This window comes from Myodes glareolus, chromosome 4 (assembly GCF_982192425.1).
Source record: "Myodes glareolus chromosome 4, mMyoGla1.1, whole genome shotgun sequence".
In the NCBI taxonomy this organism is placed as follows: Eukaryota; Metazoa; Chordata; class Mammalia; order Rodentia; family Cricetidae; genus Myodes; species Myodes glareolus.
The window spans coordinates 16521244-16540939 of record NC_142029.1 but is presented as its reverse complement, the minus strand read 5'-3'; the positions used below and the strand labels follow the sequence as shown (position 1 = coordinate 16540939).

The window sequence follows — 19696 nt, the reverse complement described above, 5'->3', positions numbered from 1 at the left end:
TGGGCAGTGAACCCAGGCAAGTCTGACTTGCAGCCCTGTTCTCCCTTCTGAGAGGCATGGTCTCTCAGCACTTTCATCACTTTAACAGTAACTTTGTGGTCTGGAGCTCAGTACAGTGCTTTTGTGTGATAGTCGCAGTGCTTTGGGTTCAGTCCCCAGCACCACGTGAAATGGGTGTGTGGTGTCTTGAATTCCGCAGAAGCTAGAGGGCTGATAGTTCAGTGTCGTCCTCAGCTACATGCTCCATTCCTAGACTGCTTAAGACCCTGTCCCAATAACCAATCTAAATAATTTCTATTTTTTTCCTCTCACATTGTAGGAGTAATTTGGGCTCATTTTAAGAAATATGAAAATACACAAATTTATAAAGAAAAGATACACCGGGCAGTGGTGGCACACGCCTTTAATCCCAGCACTTGGGAGGCAGAAGCAGGCAGATCTCTGTGAGTTTGAGGCCAGCCTGGTCTACAAGAGCTAGTTCCAGGACAAGCACCAAAGCTACAGAGAAACCCTGTCTCAAAAAATGGAAAAAAAGAAAAAAGAAAAAGAAAGAAAGAAAAGATACAATAAGCTACAAACATACAACTTAGATGTAACTAAATATTTGTGGTATTTCCTTTGTATTTTAAAGGAAAATACCTACTGTAGATTTATTATTTTATTTTATATACAATTTTGTGCTTGGCTCTTATTACCAAATAGTCTGCAAAATTTTTATTTTTTAAATAAATGCCTTTTTAAAAATAATTATTTTATTATTTATTATTAATAAATATTATAATTATTGATAATAAATTAATAGTATTTATTATTATTTAATGATAAAATGTCATTTTTAAAATTTAATTAATAGTGGTACATGTTAGATTTCAAACCCAGGACAAATGTCTGAGGTGCTTATTTAACATACCAAAGTAGGCCTGGCCACCAGGTTCTCCCTTTATCCCTCAATTCCTGCCTGTTACAGGACACCCCTGGCTGACCTCTCAGGGGACTGGGCTGCTCTTCCCCATATAATCCAGCCATTTTTGTTGCCCGCTCTCTTTGTACCTTTGGCCTCCTGGCTGCTACACCTGGTTCCCCTCTCTCTCCTCCCCCACATGGCGCAGCTCAGTCTGGACATGTCCATTCTGGACTCTGTTTGCCTCTGGCCATGCTCTCCCACCTGTCTACAGGAAACCTTCTCTACTTAGTACACACTTTTAATCCAGTACTAGGGAGACCAAGGTAGGTGGATCTCTGTGAGCTCAAGGTTAGGCTGGTCTACAGAGCAAGCTCCAGGCCAGCCAGGCTTACATAGTGAGATTCTGTCTCAATAAAATAAAATACAATATTCAAAAATTTGAGACAGGATGTTACTGTAGCCTTTGCTGGCCTCAAATTTAGAATCCTCCTGCCTCTACCTCCCAAGTACTGGTATTACAGACTTGAATCATCATGTCTATCAGATGTACTTTAAAATGTTTGAGAAGGAAAAGTGACAAATAGTTTTAAAAGTGAAGTAAAAGTCAGCAGGACTTTGGGGTGGTTTCTTGGTAAATCTATACCTTTTCAGATTTTTAAAAATCACTATTTGTTTATATTCCAACAAAAACAAACTTTCTTTTTTCTCAATACTATGGCTGTCTTTTATGAATGTTCATAAAACAGTTGTTTTGTTGTTGTTTATTTTTCAAGACAGGGTTTCTCTGTGTGACCCTGGAACTTGCTCTGTCGACCATACTGACCTCAAACTCAGAGATCTGCCTGCCTCTGCCTCCTGAGTGCTGGGGTTAAAGTTGTGTGTCACCACTGCCCTGCTATGAAGCTGTGTTTATGCATGGTTTCTTGTTTATTTCTTTTGTAGAACTGAAGATTGAACCTAGGTCCTGGTACATGCTAGGCAAGCTCTTTTTAACCACAAAGCTACATTTTACCCCTTACTTATGTTTTTGTAGTCACTTATTTTAGAATCAAAAAGTGCAAAACTGCTTATGAATAGGCACTTAGGAAGAACAATTATAGGAAAATACAGAGTACAAATTTAGAGTTCAGAAATTAACTCGAAGAGCCAGAAAGATGGCTCAGTGGTTAAGAGCATTTGCTGCTCTTGTAAGGGCTATGCAACCATGTCGGGTGGCTCACAGACCCTGTAACTCCAGCTTCTGGATCCGCTATCCCCTGTGGGTACTCACACAAATGTGCACATATCTACACAGACACATACACATAAATAAATAATGAAATAAAAATTAACCTGGGCCTGGTAGCTCATATCTGTCCTCCCAGTATTTGGGAGGTTGAAACAGGAAGGTTGAAAGTTCCAACCCATTTTACTACACAAGAACTCTGACAAAATAAATAAATAAGAGAGATGTGTAAAAAAACATTTATAAGCTGATGCATGATAGTTTTTTTTTCCACTTAAATGTTTGCTTTGTATACATTTAAATTGTGTTCTATGAGACCTTCAGAGCAGTTTCTAGCCAGGCTCCTAATCTCTTAGCTATTTCTCCTGTTACATCCCAGTTGTCCTCACAGGCTCTGCAGCTCTGAGTAAGCTCTGCCCACGTCAGCAGTCTTGTCAGAAGCACAAGGAATAGCTCAGAGGTTGGAAAGGTGTGTAGTACTGGGTTCCACAGAGAGAAGGAGCCAGCCTTTCTCCTAGACCAGGAGTGCCTTGCATTTGGTGCCTTGGCATCGGCTCCTCTCATGACCAACTTTGCATTTTCATCTTTCTCCCTCATTTTATAGAAACACCTCATTTCTGCCAGCCTTCCTGATTGCATGGGGTGATTTTGTGCCTAGATGAGAATGTAGGATCATGTCTTCTTTCTCCACCCTGCTCCCTTCCTGCTGCTTAATCAGAAGTGTCGCTTGGCTTTTTTTCCAAGCGACCGAGTTTGAATGATCTCTGTTGCTACTGGGAGGTGGGCAAGCTCTTTCTGGTTCCTGCTAAAGTTACCTGACAGCGGAAGGTGAGCATCTGATAATTATAATTCCAGCGCTTCCAGGGCTAGAGTGATTTAGTTAAGAGCAGTAATCCTGATCTTATCAGGAGGGTTTTGTAGTCCAACAGTGTAGCTTCTAACAGTATCTGTTTTACTTCCTGGGGCTCCTCTCTCCCCTTAGGATTCCCCTGTAATCCTGTCCCTTACCCTTCTGTGTCTCATTGCTTCCTGCAATCAGTTAAAAGTAGGAAGAGAGTAGGAGTGCTTTTCTTTTCTTCTTATAAAGATCTAGAAAATGTAATTTTAACACTACACCACCACCAGCAGCCAGGCTGTCACATACATGCCACATATAATTCTGACCCATGGATCTGGACAAAGATAGGTAGTTATGTGTTGCTTATTATATGGGAAAAAACAGCCATGTTCAGCCTAAATACTTAGATAGGGACTATATTTCAGAGCAATTAATTGGTACCCAAGAGCTTGAGATCAGGCCTTTGAAACCTGGTGATTTTGCTAATGACTACTTTGAGGGTCAGTTCCTAGGAATTTGCCTAAATCCTTACCCTTGGGGCTCATATCTATTAGATTATAGAGTAGACAGGAAATTCATTGCTGTTTTTTTTTTCTTTTCAGAGAATACTCAAGAATCTCCTAAGAGTTATCAGTTTGCACAAAGGTGTTAAGGAAAGAAGTTTTCTTCCTTTTTTATTTTATTTTATTTTTTTGAGGACAATTTCTTAGGTGTCAGGATGGAGAGAGGACCCCCCCCCCCCCCCCCCGTGAAGAGTTGGTAGTAGCTTCACCCTTTTACTTAACCCTATGGAAACGGGTTAGTTTTTGCCTTGAGGAGAAGTGAGGAATGGGAACTAAAATTGCTTTGGACATCTGAGCTGTGCTTTAATAAGATATTCCAGGTGGTCAAGGAGTAATCCTAAAATAGCCTAGATACTTAATTGCTTTTAAAGTCAGGCTCCTGTCTCTGGGGAGGTAGGGCTCTGAGGAATGCAGTGCTGGCTCCTGAGGTCTTAGAGGTGTGGTCTGGTGGGGTTACTCCCCCCACCCCCCAATCCAAGTGAAAACAAAAGCCAAGCCTTTTTGGGTCTGGAGGCATTTACTAATATTTCACCTTTTTTCCACACTTGACAGTAATAAGCCTTTGGCTTCTGCTTCTGTAACCTGGCTTTCTTCCTAGCTGTGGGATTGGTATTGTCACCCCATCCCCTAGACAGTGGTCTGTTTTCATTAGTGCTCAAAGGCTTCCTGCTTGATCCCCTGCCTGGCTTCTCTGTTTGCACAGGACCGTATTTCTCTCCCTTAAGAGTTCAGTCATCCTCTCTTTTATTCCCGCAGCCCAATCAAACAGATTCTCTGAGTTGGCTGCTGCTTAGGAGAGTCATTTCCCCTGGTTCTGCTGCTGCTCCCTTCCCTAGCCCAGGTTCTCAGAGTTGGCAAAACCACCCACTCATCATTATTTGTAGAAACAATATATTGGCATTATAAATCACCACTGGGAGGGGGCATTAAAAAACTATTTTATAAATGAAGAGTATTCAGGCAAAACCTGAAAGTCTAAGTGTGTGAAGGAGTTGTTTCTGTGGTTATTCTGTCCTCTCAGTGTGATCCTAAGCACTAGTCTTCACTACTGGGCTGCGTGACAGGGAGCACACAGGAGGTCTTGACACATGAATTAAAAGTTAATGTAGGGACTAGAGAGAGAGATGGCTCAGTGATTTAGAGCACTGACTGTTCTTGCAGAGGACCTGGCTTAGACACACCTGCAAACTCCGGTTCCAAGGGATCTGCCGCCTATTTCTGACCTCCAAGGGCTCCTCCATGCGTATGGTATACACATACACACATAAAATAAAATAAATACTTTTTAAAAGTTAATGAAGGGCTAGGCGTGATGGCACATGCCCTGTTCCCAGCACTTGGGAGGCAGAGACAGACAGATATCTATGAGTTCGAGGCCAGCCTGGAACTAGTGAGACCCTATTTCAAAAAAAAAATAAAAAATAAAAAAAAATTGAAAAGGTAATAATAGATAGGTGGCTGGAGCAATGGCTTGACAGTTAATAACACTGGCTAGTCCTCCTTAAACCAGGGTTCAGTTCCCGGCACCTTCATGGTTTCTGACAAACATCTATAACTCCAGTTACCAGGTTTCTGACACCTTTTTCTGACCTTCAGGGACACTAGGCACGCATGTGGTACAAAGACACATGTAAGCAAAACACCCATACACATTTAAAAAAAATTATAAAAACTCATAAATTCAAAGCAAACCTCCTAGACATAAATGGGTTTTTTCTCGTGTCTCCCCACGTTGTTGGGAATTGAAGCCAGGAACTAGCATGAGCATTACCACTAAGCACGTCCTGAGCATAGACCGTTTGTTTAATTTCCATCTCTCTACATGAGACTCTAAGCTCCACTAAGTCAGAGGCTTTGATCTGTCATAAGCACTTCTTAGAAACTCTAGCATATCCTAGGAGAGCAGAAGTTTGTATATGAATGAATAGAACAGAAAAAAACAAAAAGTGAAGGACACCCACACCCCCAGCTCCATTACATGTCTGTACATCCATATGTATAGGTTATATTTTTCCAACAAAAATAGTTCGTTAAAACTATCCAGAATATTGATTTTATCTTACTCTTTCTCAGTTTAGAAATTGTCTTCTGCTTCCCTCCCCACTGTTCTCAGTTCAGAGTTTAAATTTTCCCCTGGTATTCAAGGTATTTCACAGCCTGCTTCCACTTTAACTATTAGATTTGATGTACTTACATCCTCCTGCCAAAACATGCCTTGTTTATCCTCTATCCCAATGCTCATTTGAGCTATAAATCTCCCCCTCAGTCCATATTCCTCAAGGCCACCTTAACCTCCAGCTCTGAGCCTCAACCTTTTGCCTCCCAAGCATTTTGTGGTTTGGTATTTGTAGCTTTACTAAGTGTATGTTCAACTTGGTTTTCCAACTTCTTGGTAACCCTCCCAGAGCTGGCGACCACTTTTGTTTTGGAAAGCAGGGGAGCTATTCTCCTCAATAGTTAGCTCTACCTGAGGTGTGTTCTCAGTGAAATTTGGACTGAATAAATTCATCATTGGATCTTTGTTCCACAAAAGAGGAAAAAGACCATATGGCCCAACCCTGCCTCATGTGAGATCCCAAATCCTGAGATTCTAAATAGATAGTCATCCAGAACCAAGCTGCTCCTCACTTCCTAAGGAGCCTTTCTCCATTGCTAGGTAGTTCTGATAGATAAAGACCTTCATCTGTAGACCTGAGAGCTTCCTGGGCTGTTCTTCCCAGCTGCCCTACTTGTGCCTGCTGGGACTGAGGCTGGCTTCTCGTCCATAGGAGCTTTTTAGATTTTCAAAGAATGAATCTGTTTATTTTCCCTCTGCTTTTCTAATCTTCTAGGATTGAGAAGTTGGAGAGCCAGTGTTTTAATTTGAGTAGCAGTCAGGTATCTTAAGACTTTGACTTGTTTTATTTTGAAACCTTTATATATACACGCTAGGTGCCACATTCCTCTGGTCTCTTAAATGTAATCTCATTTCTCTTCCTCCACTTCCCTTCTTCCTGGTCCCCTGTCCCCCTGGGAAAAGAGGGCCATCCTAGAGTAGATGGTCTATTTTGGAGGTAGAGATAAGGTAAAGGTCTTCCCTTTTGGGGAAAGATGCCCCAAGATACCTTTCCAGGGGAAGTGAAGGCAATTTTTGTTTGGCTGAAATGAAGCCAGTGAGAGAATCAAGAATAAAAGCCCCTCCCATTAATGAGCCACTCGGGCCATGATTTAGCCTTTCTCTAGACAGACTTTCTCTGTGCTGACGACACCACACACTGGTGCTGCCAGTTAGGCACTGAGACCTTGTTTAAGACGTGTCCCGTCCCCCGTCCCCCCAGTCTTCTTCACTATCTTTTTGAAGGAATTAAAGGCAAAATAGTCTGATTTCCCTGGGGAAGACAGTTGAATGTGGGTATGGCAACTAAAACTAGTCTTAGGTGGGTGTTTGGAGACAAACTGTCAGCTTCCTGTGAGCTCCTGGTGAGATCAAAGATGTTAAAAGGGATTTCTGAAGTAAGAGGAGGCTGTAAATGACAATAAGTAACCACTGGCTACTGTTGACATCTACTCTTATTTCCCCTTAACCCCCAGTTCTGGGATTGTTGCCTGTGCAAGTTGGTTCAAAGCCTTTTCCTGGAAGGGTAAACCTATCTGCAGTGACTCTTCAATTTATGAGCTCCTCTTCATCCCCAAAATGTTGAGCTGTCTCTGGGCATGTTCTCGTTTGCCTCTCCTTTTCCCTGTTGTTTTCACTACTGCATTCTGTCAGCCACACTTGATGTCTAAGAACAATTATTTTGGGGCTGATAACTTTTTAGTTACTCATGTCCACACCCTGATGATAGATGAAGAAAGCTTATATTGTATAAGTTACCCATTTATACCATTCTATTAGAGCTGTAAACAGAAAAGAGCTGTAGCCAGCCCTATTAGTACAGGCAGGAGGGAGGCAGGAGGCAGGCAGGCATCAGTGCTGTCCCTGTGCTGAGGGCTGGGGATACCCTCAAAATGCTTAAGATTAGAGATGAAAGGACTCAGGTAACCAGAATATGAGGCTACACAGCTTAGAAGGGAGGCCGGGAGTCTTCATGAAGAGACTGGCATCCCACTGGACTGTGACAGACAGGCATAGGTCCCAACCAAGTATTTTAAGCTAAGAAATGGCCTATCACCAGACAATGTGGTGCACTTCTTTAATCTCAACACTTGAGAGGCAGAGGCAGGCAGATTTCTGAGTTCGAGGCCAGCCTGGTCTATAGAGCAAGTACTAGGACAGCCAGAGCTGCACAGAACCCTGTCACAAAAAGCCAAAAAGAAAAGAAAAGGAATGGGCTGTCCTTCCTTGCCTTGGAACAGGAGAAGGAAGACACACACACTCAGGCAACTTCTTTTTCCTTGCATTCTTAAAAAATAAAGTTCAGTGTCTCATTTCTGTCCTGTGGCCAGTGTCCTCCTCTGTGGTTATGGGTTAGAGATGTTTCCGGCTACAATCCTGTCACTGAAGAGTGCGTTGTCATCCACTTTAGAATGTAGTTCTCAGTTATTGTTCTTCTCCGCTCTCTCCACTCCACCCTCTAGTGCCAACTCCTTTCTGGACCAGGCACATTATAAGCTGTTTCTTACTTTATGGCAATAACCAATGCTTAGAATCCCTTGCAGTTGGGGCAGAGCTGGAGAAAGTAGAGGAGATATAATGGATACCAACCTCTTTCCCAACCCCCTCTCCACCCCAGGATTCTTCTCTTTTCTGTCTGTAGAACTCTGCTGTCACTTGGGTGTTTATTTTCACACATAGCCCTAAGGTGGCCACACTGGCATGCTTGTTCTCACACCCCTCCCCCACTGCTGAAAGCCCCACTCATTCAATGTTGTGGATTAGGTTCTCTCCCTCCAACTGAGAGTGACATAGCTTCTGAGCCTTGGGATGCCTGCAAGTTACTGTAATTAGCAAATACTCAGTGTTTTCGTCTTGGTGACTGATAAAGAATCCTCCTGTGAGCATCAGCCTCAGATCTCTAGCTGCAGAGTTGGAAATTGAGCTGCCACAGTAAACAGCTGACATAACAGAAGCACAATGATCCCCCATTAAATGTCTTTCAACCAATAGGAGCTCCCAGGATAATTGACTTTCCAGCAGGAATTACTGGCTCAAACAAAATCATTGGGCATTAGGGCAACCTACTGCACCCTTTGAAAGGGGTTCAAATGTAACTGTCTGGTTTTGCTGACCTAACAAGCATAATTCATCTTGATTATTCATTGTGCTAGTTGCCACCAGATGATACTAGATTTCTGGTGACTATAATTACAATGTGGGATTGAACAACAGGAAAGAAGAAGAAAAAATGTCTTTTTTTTCTACTTGGTTATTGACTTGAAAGGACACTAGTAACAGTGTCTGCCTCTGGATCTGGTTGTGCTCTGTCCAGTTCCTGACCAAGCACTTTTTTACACACATCTTTCACTAGATAAGTGGGAAAACAATTTGTCATAATCTGTTTCATTTCAATTGACAAGGTATTACTTCTCTGTCAGACTTACCTCACTGTGCTGCTGCTGCTGTAAGGAGGAAGTGGGTCTCCATCTTAGAGCCAGCTTCGAGTAATGAAAGCAAAGTATGACCTTAAACTAGAGCTCAATAATGGCCTCTTGCTTTCAGGCACAGGGGTGTAGGGTGTGCGTATGGGTGCAGAGTAGAATTCGCTCAGGCTATCATTTCATCGTTTTAGAACAAGATTCCTGTGCAGTTGAAAAGTGTTCTTCCAAGAAATCTCTTCTCCTAGCCCCCTTGGCTTCTCCAGCACTTCCACACCCTGCTAGCAGGGTGGTGCACCTGCCTGTGCCTGTGGTCCAGGAGAGGGGAGGAGCGGGTGTGTCATAGCTCAAAGTATCTGGTCGCATCCACTAGGACAGGGTGAACAGAAAACTACACTGGGAGATTTCATACTTGCAACTGCACAGAGGTGCTTGCACTATCTCTATGGTATGCATATTTGTGTATTTGCAAGAGATTTTTAGTTCAAAGAACAAATTGATTACTTCCAGACTGTGTGGTATTGTGCTGAGGTACAAAGAAAATAGTAAGATTGATTTTCTATCAAGGAATGTTCCTTCTGATGGAGATGATAGAATTTCGAAAGACTGTGAAATTCTGAACTAGCAGCAGACAGAGACAGCTTCTGGGGTTCTTAATGCAATTGGGTGAAGGGTGGGTTTCCTATAGAAGAGGTAAAGAGGTGCCTGCTGAATGAAGAACATAAACACAGGCTCCTTCCCCTTTCCTCCTACTCCACTGAATAACATTGCTTTGATCTAACCAAAGCTTGGGTTTTGTTTGTTTGTTTTGTTTTTTTAATTTCCTAATGAAAATTGCCTTTTGTGCCTAGTCTGCACCTCAGGCGTAGTCTCAGGCTGTGGTGGCCTGCAGTCACTCAGGCATTGTTTCTGGTGGTAGGCTGGGTTAAGAGACTAAAGTTTGCCCCACTCACTTGGCCCTTCACTTCAGTGCAGTGTTGGGAACTGAACTGAGCCTCTTCCCGCCCATTGCTCAGTGAGTGTGTCTCAAAATGGCAGTTTGTAGAAAGTCAGCTGGGATGGGGTTCTTGGGACTGTGGACTTTTGTGTCCTTCTTGGCATTATCAAGCATGAGCAACATCCATCTTTGCCAATGAAGGGAGAATGGTTCTTTTGGAACCCACCCACCAACCAGCCATATTTTGAAGCCATCTTCAAAAGCAAAACAGGAAATTCATGAAAAGATAGTAGAGGGTCCTGAATAGGCTTTTCTGGTGGCAGGAGGGCAGGACTGTTGAGGGTGGTCATCTTTCCCTGAATGATGGTCTTGCTCTTTCACTCATGATTCCCATTCCCCTCTCAATTTTGTGTTTTGTCCCCTTCAGAATGGTGCTTTGACCTGGAGCGATGATGCTGATGGAGGCCGGGGAAGAGAGATCTCTCGAGATTTTGCCAAGGTCTGTAATGTCTTTGTGATAAAGATAGAAACAGTTCTGCAGTGGGACTGTGTCTTTCCCCTACACACAGAGATGTGAGTGGCAGATGAGTCACCTCTGTAGTTACTCAGATGTCTGTAGGAGCTCTGGGGTAACACCTACAGTGAGATGGGATGTTTCATTGTGGTTTTCTCTTGGGGTCTGACCTGCAGCTGTATGAACTGGACGGTGACCCTGAAAGGAAAGAATTTCTGGATGACCTCTTTGTCTTTATGCAGAAGAGGGGTAAGTGTGTTGCCTCGCATTGTCCCAACTAAGTGCTTACAGAGTGGCTGCTATGCTCCTGCTGCCTGTCCCCCTTCACTCCGCCTTGTCCAAGGGTTATTTAAATAATTGACAGCCAGATTGAAGGGAGCAGAGAGGACCTTAGCAAAAGATAGATTTGTTCCTGCCTTATTTTTGTCTCTCTTCCAATTAACTAGTCTCTGGAGACATATCAAATTTAAATATGTTTTTCTTGTAGCCTTATAGCTGCCTCAGGTTTCATTTAGGTAAGCATGTGGCATGTACTATTGGTGTAGTTAGTCCCACGTAGACTGAGAAAGGTAAGTGAAAGCATAGAGACCCTTCTGGTTGTTCTGGAGGATGTGAAATGTTCTGTGAAAAGGAAGGGCCAACATTACCTGTTGGATCTCTTTGACATAGTTGGGATATTCCTGCAAGTTAACTGCTGAGTACGTAGACATCCAGTTATAATCCACTTCTCAGTTCTTTGTCCTCCTCCCTCTACACTACCCCCTATAGCTGGCTCCACTCTGGACCAGGTCGTGACTGACTCTTGAGCCTAATGACTCAACTTCCTGGCTTTATATCCTGTCACAGCAATGGGTTCACCAGCTAGGTCAGGCCTCAGGAAGCATGGGCAGGACTTCAGCCACTCTGGACCCTTAACAATTTATGTAGCTCCACGTTCATCACCCTCAAGATATAGCCACCATCCACCCCTTCACTAGAAACCTCCTAAATTTGATCACACATTCCTTTAAATATGTTAGCAACTTTATTTAAGATCTGGGAATGATTTTTTTTCTTTATTCTAGGTTGAGCTTTGATGGCAGCTAAATATTACTGAATACACAGCTCATTTTCTCTCCCTCTCCCCACTTCTCTTCCTTACTTCTCTTCCCCCCTCTCTCTCCTGCTTCTCCCTTTTTACTCTTTTTTTCTAAGCCTATGCCTTCAGTGTAGTGAGCACTCACTACTGGTTTGCTTTAAAAGACAGTAGGAAGGTTAGAGGCTTTGTTCCTGTCTCCAGGCCTATCAGAGCAGCCCTAATTAGTTTACCCCTCCAACAGTTATCTGGAGCTGGTATGTGTGAGTAGAAAACAAAAAATACAGCCCTGAATGATGATGTGACTGGCAGCAGGGAAACTCCCAGTGCCCTAAGAGAGAGAAATCCACTTAATACTTTGGCCTCGCCTTCCAATTACCTTTTAATTATTTACAAGCTCCACAAGCCCAGCTGGTGCAAAGGCAGGAGCTGATCCTGTCTCAGAGGGGCTGCCATAGCAATATAGATTTGAATCAGCAGTGGAGCTCCACTGCTTTAGTTTCTACTTCATTGTCTTTCTCTCTTCCCAGAAGGGTTTTTTTTTTTAAAAAAAAAAAAAAGTGTAAGCTAGATCAACCTAGTCATGGATAAGATTGGTAATTGTTTACTCCTTCAAGTTTCCTGTAGACTTGTGGCTCCTAAAGGACAGTCACTTTGTCATACCTCTATCTCTGGAACCAGGCAGGTGGTGCTTAGGATGTTTGCTGTCTGAGCATCTTGTTGGTTCTCCTGACTCAGCTTGCCCTGCAGGTGACTGAGCTGCCTGGAACTTGGTGTAGATCTGCTTCATTTCCATAGTAGTACTATAGTTTAGGTTAGTAGTAGGATGCAACCTTCATGGCCTTGCTGTCCAGGGGCTGCCAGCTCGTCATCCAGCGTGTTTTTGCGTGATGGATGGCAACTGTGGATGATGTCAGTCTACAGCTCTCTGGGCCTGTCTTCAGCACTTTTGCTAGACATTTCACCATTTGCTGGTATCACCAAAAGAGTAAAGATAACTCAGTCTTTTGCTTGTTGGTAACTCTAGTGCAGATTTTCTTTGCCTTAGCAGCTGTTGACTTTAGGGACTGGATTATCCTTTCTTATGGAAGTACACTTGTTGTACACTGAAGAATATTAGCAGTATCCTTGGCCTCATCCTAGTAAACTTCAATATCAGTGCTCAGTTGTGATATTGAAATGTCTAGAAATGTCTCTAGAAGCCAGATGTGGGGCATATACCTATAATTGCTCCACTTGCAGGGGTGGAAGTAGTCAAGGCCAGCCTCAGCTACATGGTATATTGGAAGCCAGCCTGGGCTACAAGAAATCCTGTCTCAAAGAAATGCCTCTAGATATTGTAAATGGCCTTTAGGGGAAAATTGCTCTCTAGAAAGAGCTACTGCCATATGATTGGAAAGAGTAAGTAGGAAGTTTTCTCTGCGGGGTTGGGGGGGAACCCCCATGAAAATCATCTTTTCTCATTTTAGGGTCAGCTTTTATCAGGCAGTGTGTCTCAAGCTCCCCACTTACCTCTTGCTTGAGAGTATGAAGTGAGCTCCAGGAGCCCACACTGCACTGGCGCACAGAGACAGTCTCTGAGACCAACCCATGACCTCCTTCCTGGAACACTGTTAGCTGCTAGTCTAGGTTGAGTGGGGTTCCCATGAGCTGGGAAGCAGGTTACACCTTTAGTGGTGAGAAGTGTGTTGTCTGTTCTTACTTATCACTCTTCAGAGTGGAATATGTAGGGTGTTCAAAGTGTAGGTCTCCTGAGCTGGGATCTCAGCAGCAATTGATTCCACCAGACCTATTGTATAAACCTGAATTTTAAAGTCCTGGTCATGCTCCCCTGGGCTAGGAGCTGGGCTGGGCAGCTTTCTTATAACAAGCACCTCAGAGGAAGTAGACAGGGCTCTGAGGGAGGCAGCACACAGCAGGCTTCCCCAAATGACTGCAGCTGCAGGTGATAAAAACAGTCATCATGTGGGAAGGGGCACAGGTTGTAACTGCTGCTTTGTGCTGTCTCCTGCCTGTTAACACATTTGGGTGAATTGACTGCAACAGATGGGCCTTTCAGCCTTTGGCCTTTAGTTTCTAGACCGAGCTCAGTTACTTGCACCCTGGTGGCCCCTCCTCTCCCAATAGGTCAGTCTGTCAGGAGAGGAGCCTAAAATCACAGTGGGCTGAGCTCCTGCTGGCCTAAGGAAATGAGACCCTTGGAGACGGAAAAGGCTGTGGATTGTGCAAAAGCCAGGCAAACATCCACCCGTCTCCAGGGTCTTAAGCAAAGTCTTCTCCTTGGCCACACTTTCCTTATCTGTAAGATGTCAAATGTTCACTTAGTCAGTATGGAAGCTTGTGTTCTACTTCCAGGGTCTCTCTGCTGAGCTCCCTTAGGGAGAAAGAGAACCCCTGTCAGCGGTCCTCTAGCAAAGTAATGCTGTGAGGGGACTCCAGGGCTCTCTAAGACCAACTCTCTCTTCCCTTTTGCTAAATAACACTTTCTTCTTTTGTGGACTGAAGCTGAGTTGAATTACACACATTTTGTTGCATTAAGAGTCTCTTTTCCAAGCAGAACATTGTTCTCAGAATGATGCTTAGATTTCAGAGCTCCAGTGTCCTTTTCTTCTGCATATATATGCCAAGGGGTGTGTGTGTGTGTTGCCAAAAATAAAGCCAAACAGTAAATAAAATTGCCTGCTAATTTAACTCACTGTAGATAGTTTCTGTGCTCTCATTCTCTTATACAATGCCCATTTAGTTTTTCACTGCCCAGGGGGAGGGGTAATTTGTAAGTCTGATGAGCAAAGGGCGTACATAAGTAGTTGCATTTTCACTTCAGTGAGAAAGAAAAACTCTTTCCTCAGAAGAAAAACAAAAGTGTGAGCTCTGGTGGCAATGGTGGAGTGATTTTGCAGTTATTTTTAATATTATCCTGTACACTCTGCAGAACATTTTCAATCTAGTATGTGATACTTTGCCACCAAGAGTTTCAGCTCTGTGGGATAAAAAGAGCAGAAGTTAAACTGTGACTTACCCAAATCTGGAGAGCGGACTTAGCATTTGGTCTCCTAAGTCCTAGGCCAGTGCTTGAGAGACTTGTCCCTAACACCAGCAACCCCATGACTTACTTGTAGGGCCTCGGGCAAACCTCGTGCCTGCTGTAACAGAGGGTACCCACCACTTCACTGGCCACTGTCTAGTAGAGGATTTGCTTAACACAGAATAGAATGTTGTGTGCAAGGGGAAGTCTCATCCCCAGGTCAGTCGTGTCTCTTGGAAGGACAAGTGTGACAACTCAGCAGTCTGCTATTTGAGGATGAGGGAGTGGACTCAGAAGAAACTCCCAGAATACCCTCTAGCTAGTTATCCTATCTGTCTCTACGTCCCCACTCCCACTCTTGGCGTGTCAGGATAAGCAACTGCATGGTCACAAGAAAAACATCTTCTGTCAAGACCTCACTCAGATCTGCCCTCACGCCAGTTCTGTCACAGCTACAAACTGGCCTTGGTTTTTCCCCAGTGGATTGTTAGATCTGTTTTTGATGTGCATATACAAAGAATTTACTGTGGGAAAAGAGCTTGATCTGCCTCAAAGTGCAATTTGAGTGTTTTTCCTTCTGTTGTGTGCTTATCTATCCATCAGGCAAGGAAATGTTCCTGACTTATATTGCTTTGCCTTTTGGTGGGGGTGGTTTCTCTGCTCTGGTGTCTTGCTGTCAATGCTCTGTGCCCTGGACACCCTTTCTAGTAGACTAAGATGTTATCTGTCAGATGCAGTGGGTTTGGAAGCTTTGTCTTCAAAGTTTACCCACAAGTGAGAGCCTGAAATGCAAATCTGTGATGATACTCTCAGGGTTAGTCTTTGAATTCGAGCCTTTTCTCTCCCCCAGGTGATCCAGCTGCTGTTGCTAAGTGCACTGTTTTTCTTCCTCCCATCTCTAATTGTCATTTAATACCATATACCTCCTCAGCCATCCATAATAATGGGAAAGGGAGTTTGGTTTTTCAATGGTACAATTAATTTGAATTCCTCACTTTTATTAAATTCACCTTCTTTCCCCTTCAAAATCTTGCCTTGGTGAATTAGCACACGGCAAAATTCAGTTATTTAGAGTACTCTGTCCCCTCTGTTGTAGTATAAGTCAGTGTTTTAGAGGTTTGCCTAAGGAAAGCCTGAGCTGAGGTTTTGGCCCACTTAAACCATTAGGACAAGGTGAGGATCTGTGATGTTGTTGGCACAGATGGCAGAAGAAGCAGATAGCTGTATATGTCCTAGCCTGGCTACTATCCCTCGCCTCTGAACTTTGGCAAGATATGATCCACTAACAAACAAATAGGAGGACTACAGCCTACCTCCTTCAAACTCTTTGTTAACCTTTGACCTCAGGGATTTGTGAATGCTGAGCTCGCACTCTGCTGTAAAGTAAGAGGTGGTATGGTTATAAATGTGACTTTATTATTAACCACAGCAGAATGTAGTGTCACCTAAAGCAAGCCCAAGCTGGAGTAGTCAGAAAGGGCTCACTTGAAATTAGCTTCCCGGGTTGTGGAGCAGCCAGAATCTTACTCCTTTCTGAAGGAAGTGTAAATGTGAGTAGTAAGTCTTGTCTGGGTCAGACAATGTAATACCATACAACCATAAGAATGAACTACTGCTGGCACACCCAGGATGATTCCAACAGACTTAATGTGGAACAAAAGCCAGACACAAGCAGTTTTATTATGTATGATTCCATTTATATAAAGTTCAAGAAAATGCAAATCAGAATGATGGACCCCACCAGCACTGATGGGAGGGCGAATGGATGTTATTAGGAAGAAAGGGTTTTGAGGGAAAGTGGAAATGTTTCATATTCTGACCTGAAGGTTAATTCCATGGGTGCTTGTGAAAAATCCTTTGTCTACTCAGATTAGCGTACTATACCATGTGTAAGTTGCAGATCATTGCTGTGTGCATTTGGAGGCAGAGGGCTGAAGTATATTGGTCATTCTAATAATGGATATTGGCACGTCCTTGCTTTTGCCTTTCCTAGTGGAACAACATGGCACAGACTGCTGCAGACCTCTAGGCACTGCTACCCAAGCTCCTATCGGGAGATATGGTCTTCATAAACTGGTCAGAGGAAGAAATCACTAGTTATTTCCCTTCTTGTTCCTGAGGAACAGGCCAAGGATTAATATACAGAGGAATGGTGGGGGATGCCAGCTTGCCTGCCTGCCTATACACATTCCCGGTCTTACGTGGATTTTAACTCCTCTATTGGTTGGCTGTCTTGACAGTCAGGCTATGGGCGTGATTAATGACATTTTTGAAGCCAGAAAAAAAAGCAGACAAGGATCGCTGGCAGGGCCACACCCTGGGTCCTGGGCCCTCACCCCTGACCAGTAGGCAGGAACGCACCCTTTGAGTTTCTTTGCCCAGATTGTTGCTGGTCTTCCTTGGAACAGGCCATTCTCTGTGATGGAAGAAAAGGGCTTCCCCTCAGCATTCTCCTAGACTCCCATCTTTGTGTCTAGAGCCAGAGGCAGCTGTCTCTATTGCCTTTCCCCTACTCCAGCTATGTCTGTCTGTATCACCTAAGTGATACAGAGGGTGCCAGGCCAGAGAGTGGCTTCTGCCCAGTATTTCTACACTGGAAGCTCCTGGTGACAGCTCTAGCCTATTAGTACTTGTGTTCAGCAGCATTCCCACCAACAAGGGTTAAAGCCCCAGGAATCTCAGAGGCTTTGCTTGGGTCCCTAGCCCTCATAAAAGCCTTTTACATCCGTCCCTGGGGCTGCCTTAGGCTCCCTGGCTGAAATCTGATAAGGGCCCTCTTTGTTGCAACTGTCAGTCTCCTTTATTGAGGAGGGAACTAGAGACCAGTGGCATTTCTTGGGGTACAGATAAGGCCCTGGATTCCTGTCAGAGTGAGCATGATTAATTACCCTCAATCCTAGCTCTTGCTTTGATAGCAGTGACTGACAGTCTGCAGGCTTCCTTGTCAAGTGCCCCCCCCAGACACCCCCTCCCCCACTAGAATAGGGATGCTCTCCTGCAGGGCCAACACAGCCACCCACAGACTTCTTTTCCATGGGTGTTTGTCTCCTTGCTGAAGCTCTGCAGCTGTTTGCATGCCCCTCTGAAGCAAAGACTGTGTTGGTATAGAGAAGTATCTAACAGCCTTGAGAGCAGCCAGAGATCCTTTCCCCTTCTCCAAAACTCTGGGGAAGCAGCCATTGCTTGTGGACATGAACTTCCTAGACCAGATCTTAGTCTCACAGTAGTCTTTCAAAAGAGAAGAGTCCTAATTAACCATTTCAAGGTCATTTAGTCCCTAACTCAGGCAGGCTTTTAAAGCCAAGCCTCCACTTTAAGTAATACTCACAAGTACCAATTTTTATTTTAATTTTTGACTCATGCATTCTTAAGTCTTTAAAACTGAACGTCATCTAAACGACATTCTTCATTTATGTCCTGCAAGTTAATGTTAGCTTGACACAAACTAGAGTCTCCAGAGAAGAGAGAGCCTTAATTGAGAAAATACCTCCATAAGATCAGGCTATAAGCAAACCTGTAGGGCATTTTCTTATTAGTGAGTTATGGAAGAGAGCCCAGCCCGCAATGGGTGAGGACACCCCTGGGCTGGTGGTCCTGGATTCTATAAGAAAGTAGGCTGAGCAAGACAGTAAGCAGCTCTTCTCCAGCCCCTGGTCAACTTCTGTCTCCAGGTTCCTGCCAGGGTTGAGTTTCTGCCTTGGCTTTCCTCAGTGGACTGTGGTTTAGGATTATGTAAGCCAAATAAACCTTTTCCTCCCCAAGTTGCTTTTGGTCATGGTGTTCATCACAGCAATAGAAACCTTAACCAAGACAACTTTACAGATGAAATTGTGGCCTGCATCTGCTATCTCCTATGTACACACACCTGATTTTGGCCCAGTTCCTTAACAGACTTCCCTCTGTCTTCATAGTAGCATCTCCTTTGGGACAAGGGAAAAAAATGGCTTCCAGATCCACTCAGTGCAAAACAAACTGCCAAGAAACCAGCCTGAGGACTCCAGTTGGTTCTCCTATTTGCCAAGAAAAATCCAAGGCTAGGCAGGTTTTTGTATCTGGTTTATCTGGATAATGTAAGAAAAGCACACTGTTTCTGAGAGTGCTCAGGAGCCATCCTGCTCTGGGAGCCATGTTAACACTCTAATAGAGGGTTAGCCCCAAACCAGACAGACAGTACCAGTCCTCTTGTGGACTCTACCAGCAGCCTCCCCTGGAATAGGAGTTAATGGAGTGAAGGAAAGCAGAACCGTTGCTTTTTCTGCACATAGCTGTAGTCAGGTGTGAGATGTTTACCAAGGGTGTCTGCTCCCCCTGCAGGGGAGCTGGGTGAAGTTCCTGGTGAAGGTATAGCTTTGACTTCAAATACTGCTCTGGCCTTCTTACCTTCTCAGTTCTTCTTAAGCACTTCCCAGCAATACCTAATCATTCTGCAATAATATTGCCCTTCATAGACCTCCAGTGGCCAGTGCCTTGCCTAGTGACTACTTCAAGTGAACATGAAAATCCTTCCTGAAAAACTGCTTGCAGATATTATGAACTACAATAGAGTCTGTCATGGCTAGTATCTTCACTCACTTTCAGTCAGAAAACAAGATAAACCAGGAGGTGGTGACACACACCTTTAATCCCTGCCGAAGCAGGTGGATCTCCTTGAGTTCAAGGCCAACCTGGTTTAGTAGCGAGTTCCAGGACAACCAGGGATACACAGAGAAACTGTGTCTCCAACCAACAACAACAAAGAGGGGGAGGAAAGGGGATAGAAAGAGAGAGAACAGGATAAATGGCCTGGCACCTTCATCTCGCACACTTGGGTTGTCTCTAGATGAATGATGACCATTTCTTTGGAAGTTGTATTAATGTTAAAAATGATCCAGAAGAAAATAGTGTTGTTCAGATATAGTGATCTGAAATGTATTTAGCTCTCCACTGGCCTTCTGAAGAACAGTGCATCTCTAGATGGTAAACCCTGATATGCTGGTTAAGTGCTCAGCTACAGATGACCCATGTATTCCATATCCAGCCATCTTCTCCCTGCACTTTCCCTCCCCACTCCTCCCACTGATGGACTAACAGTTGCTTTGCCTTGTCAACACCCTACTTCTGC

General features: G+C 44.0%; 1 protein-coding gene across 1 annotated transcript in view; it reads left to right on the top strand.

Moving 5' to 3' along the window:
- Arid3b (AT-rich interaction domain 3B) overlaps nt 1-19696 on the top strand; it is a 48639-nt gene that overhangs the window by 16621 nt on the left and 12322 nt on the right. Inside the window, exons 3-4 of the mRNA XM_048423550.3 lie at nt 10409-10480; nt 10672-10744. Coding sequence (XP_048279507.3) covers nt 10409-10480; nt 10672-10744 — 145 coding nt within the window. The remainder of the gene's footprint in view (nt 1-10408; nt 10481-10671; nt 10745-19696) is intronic.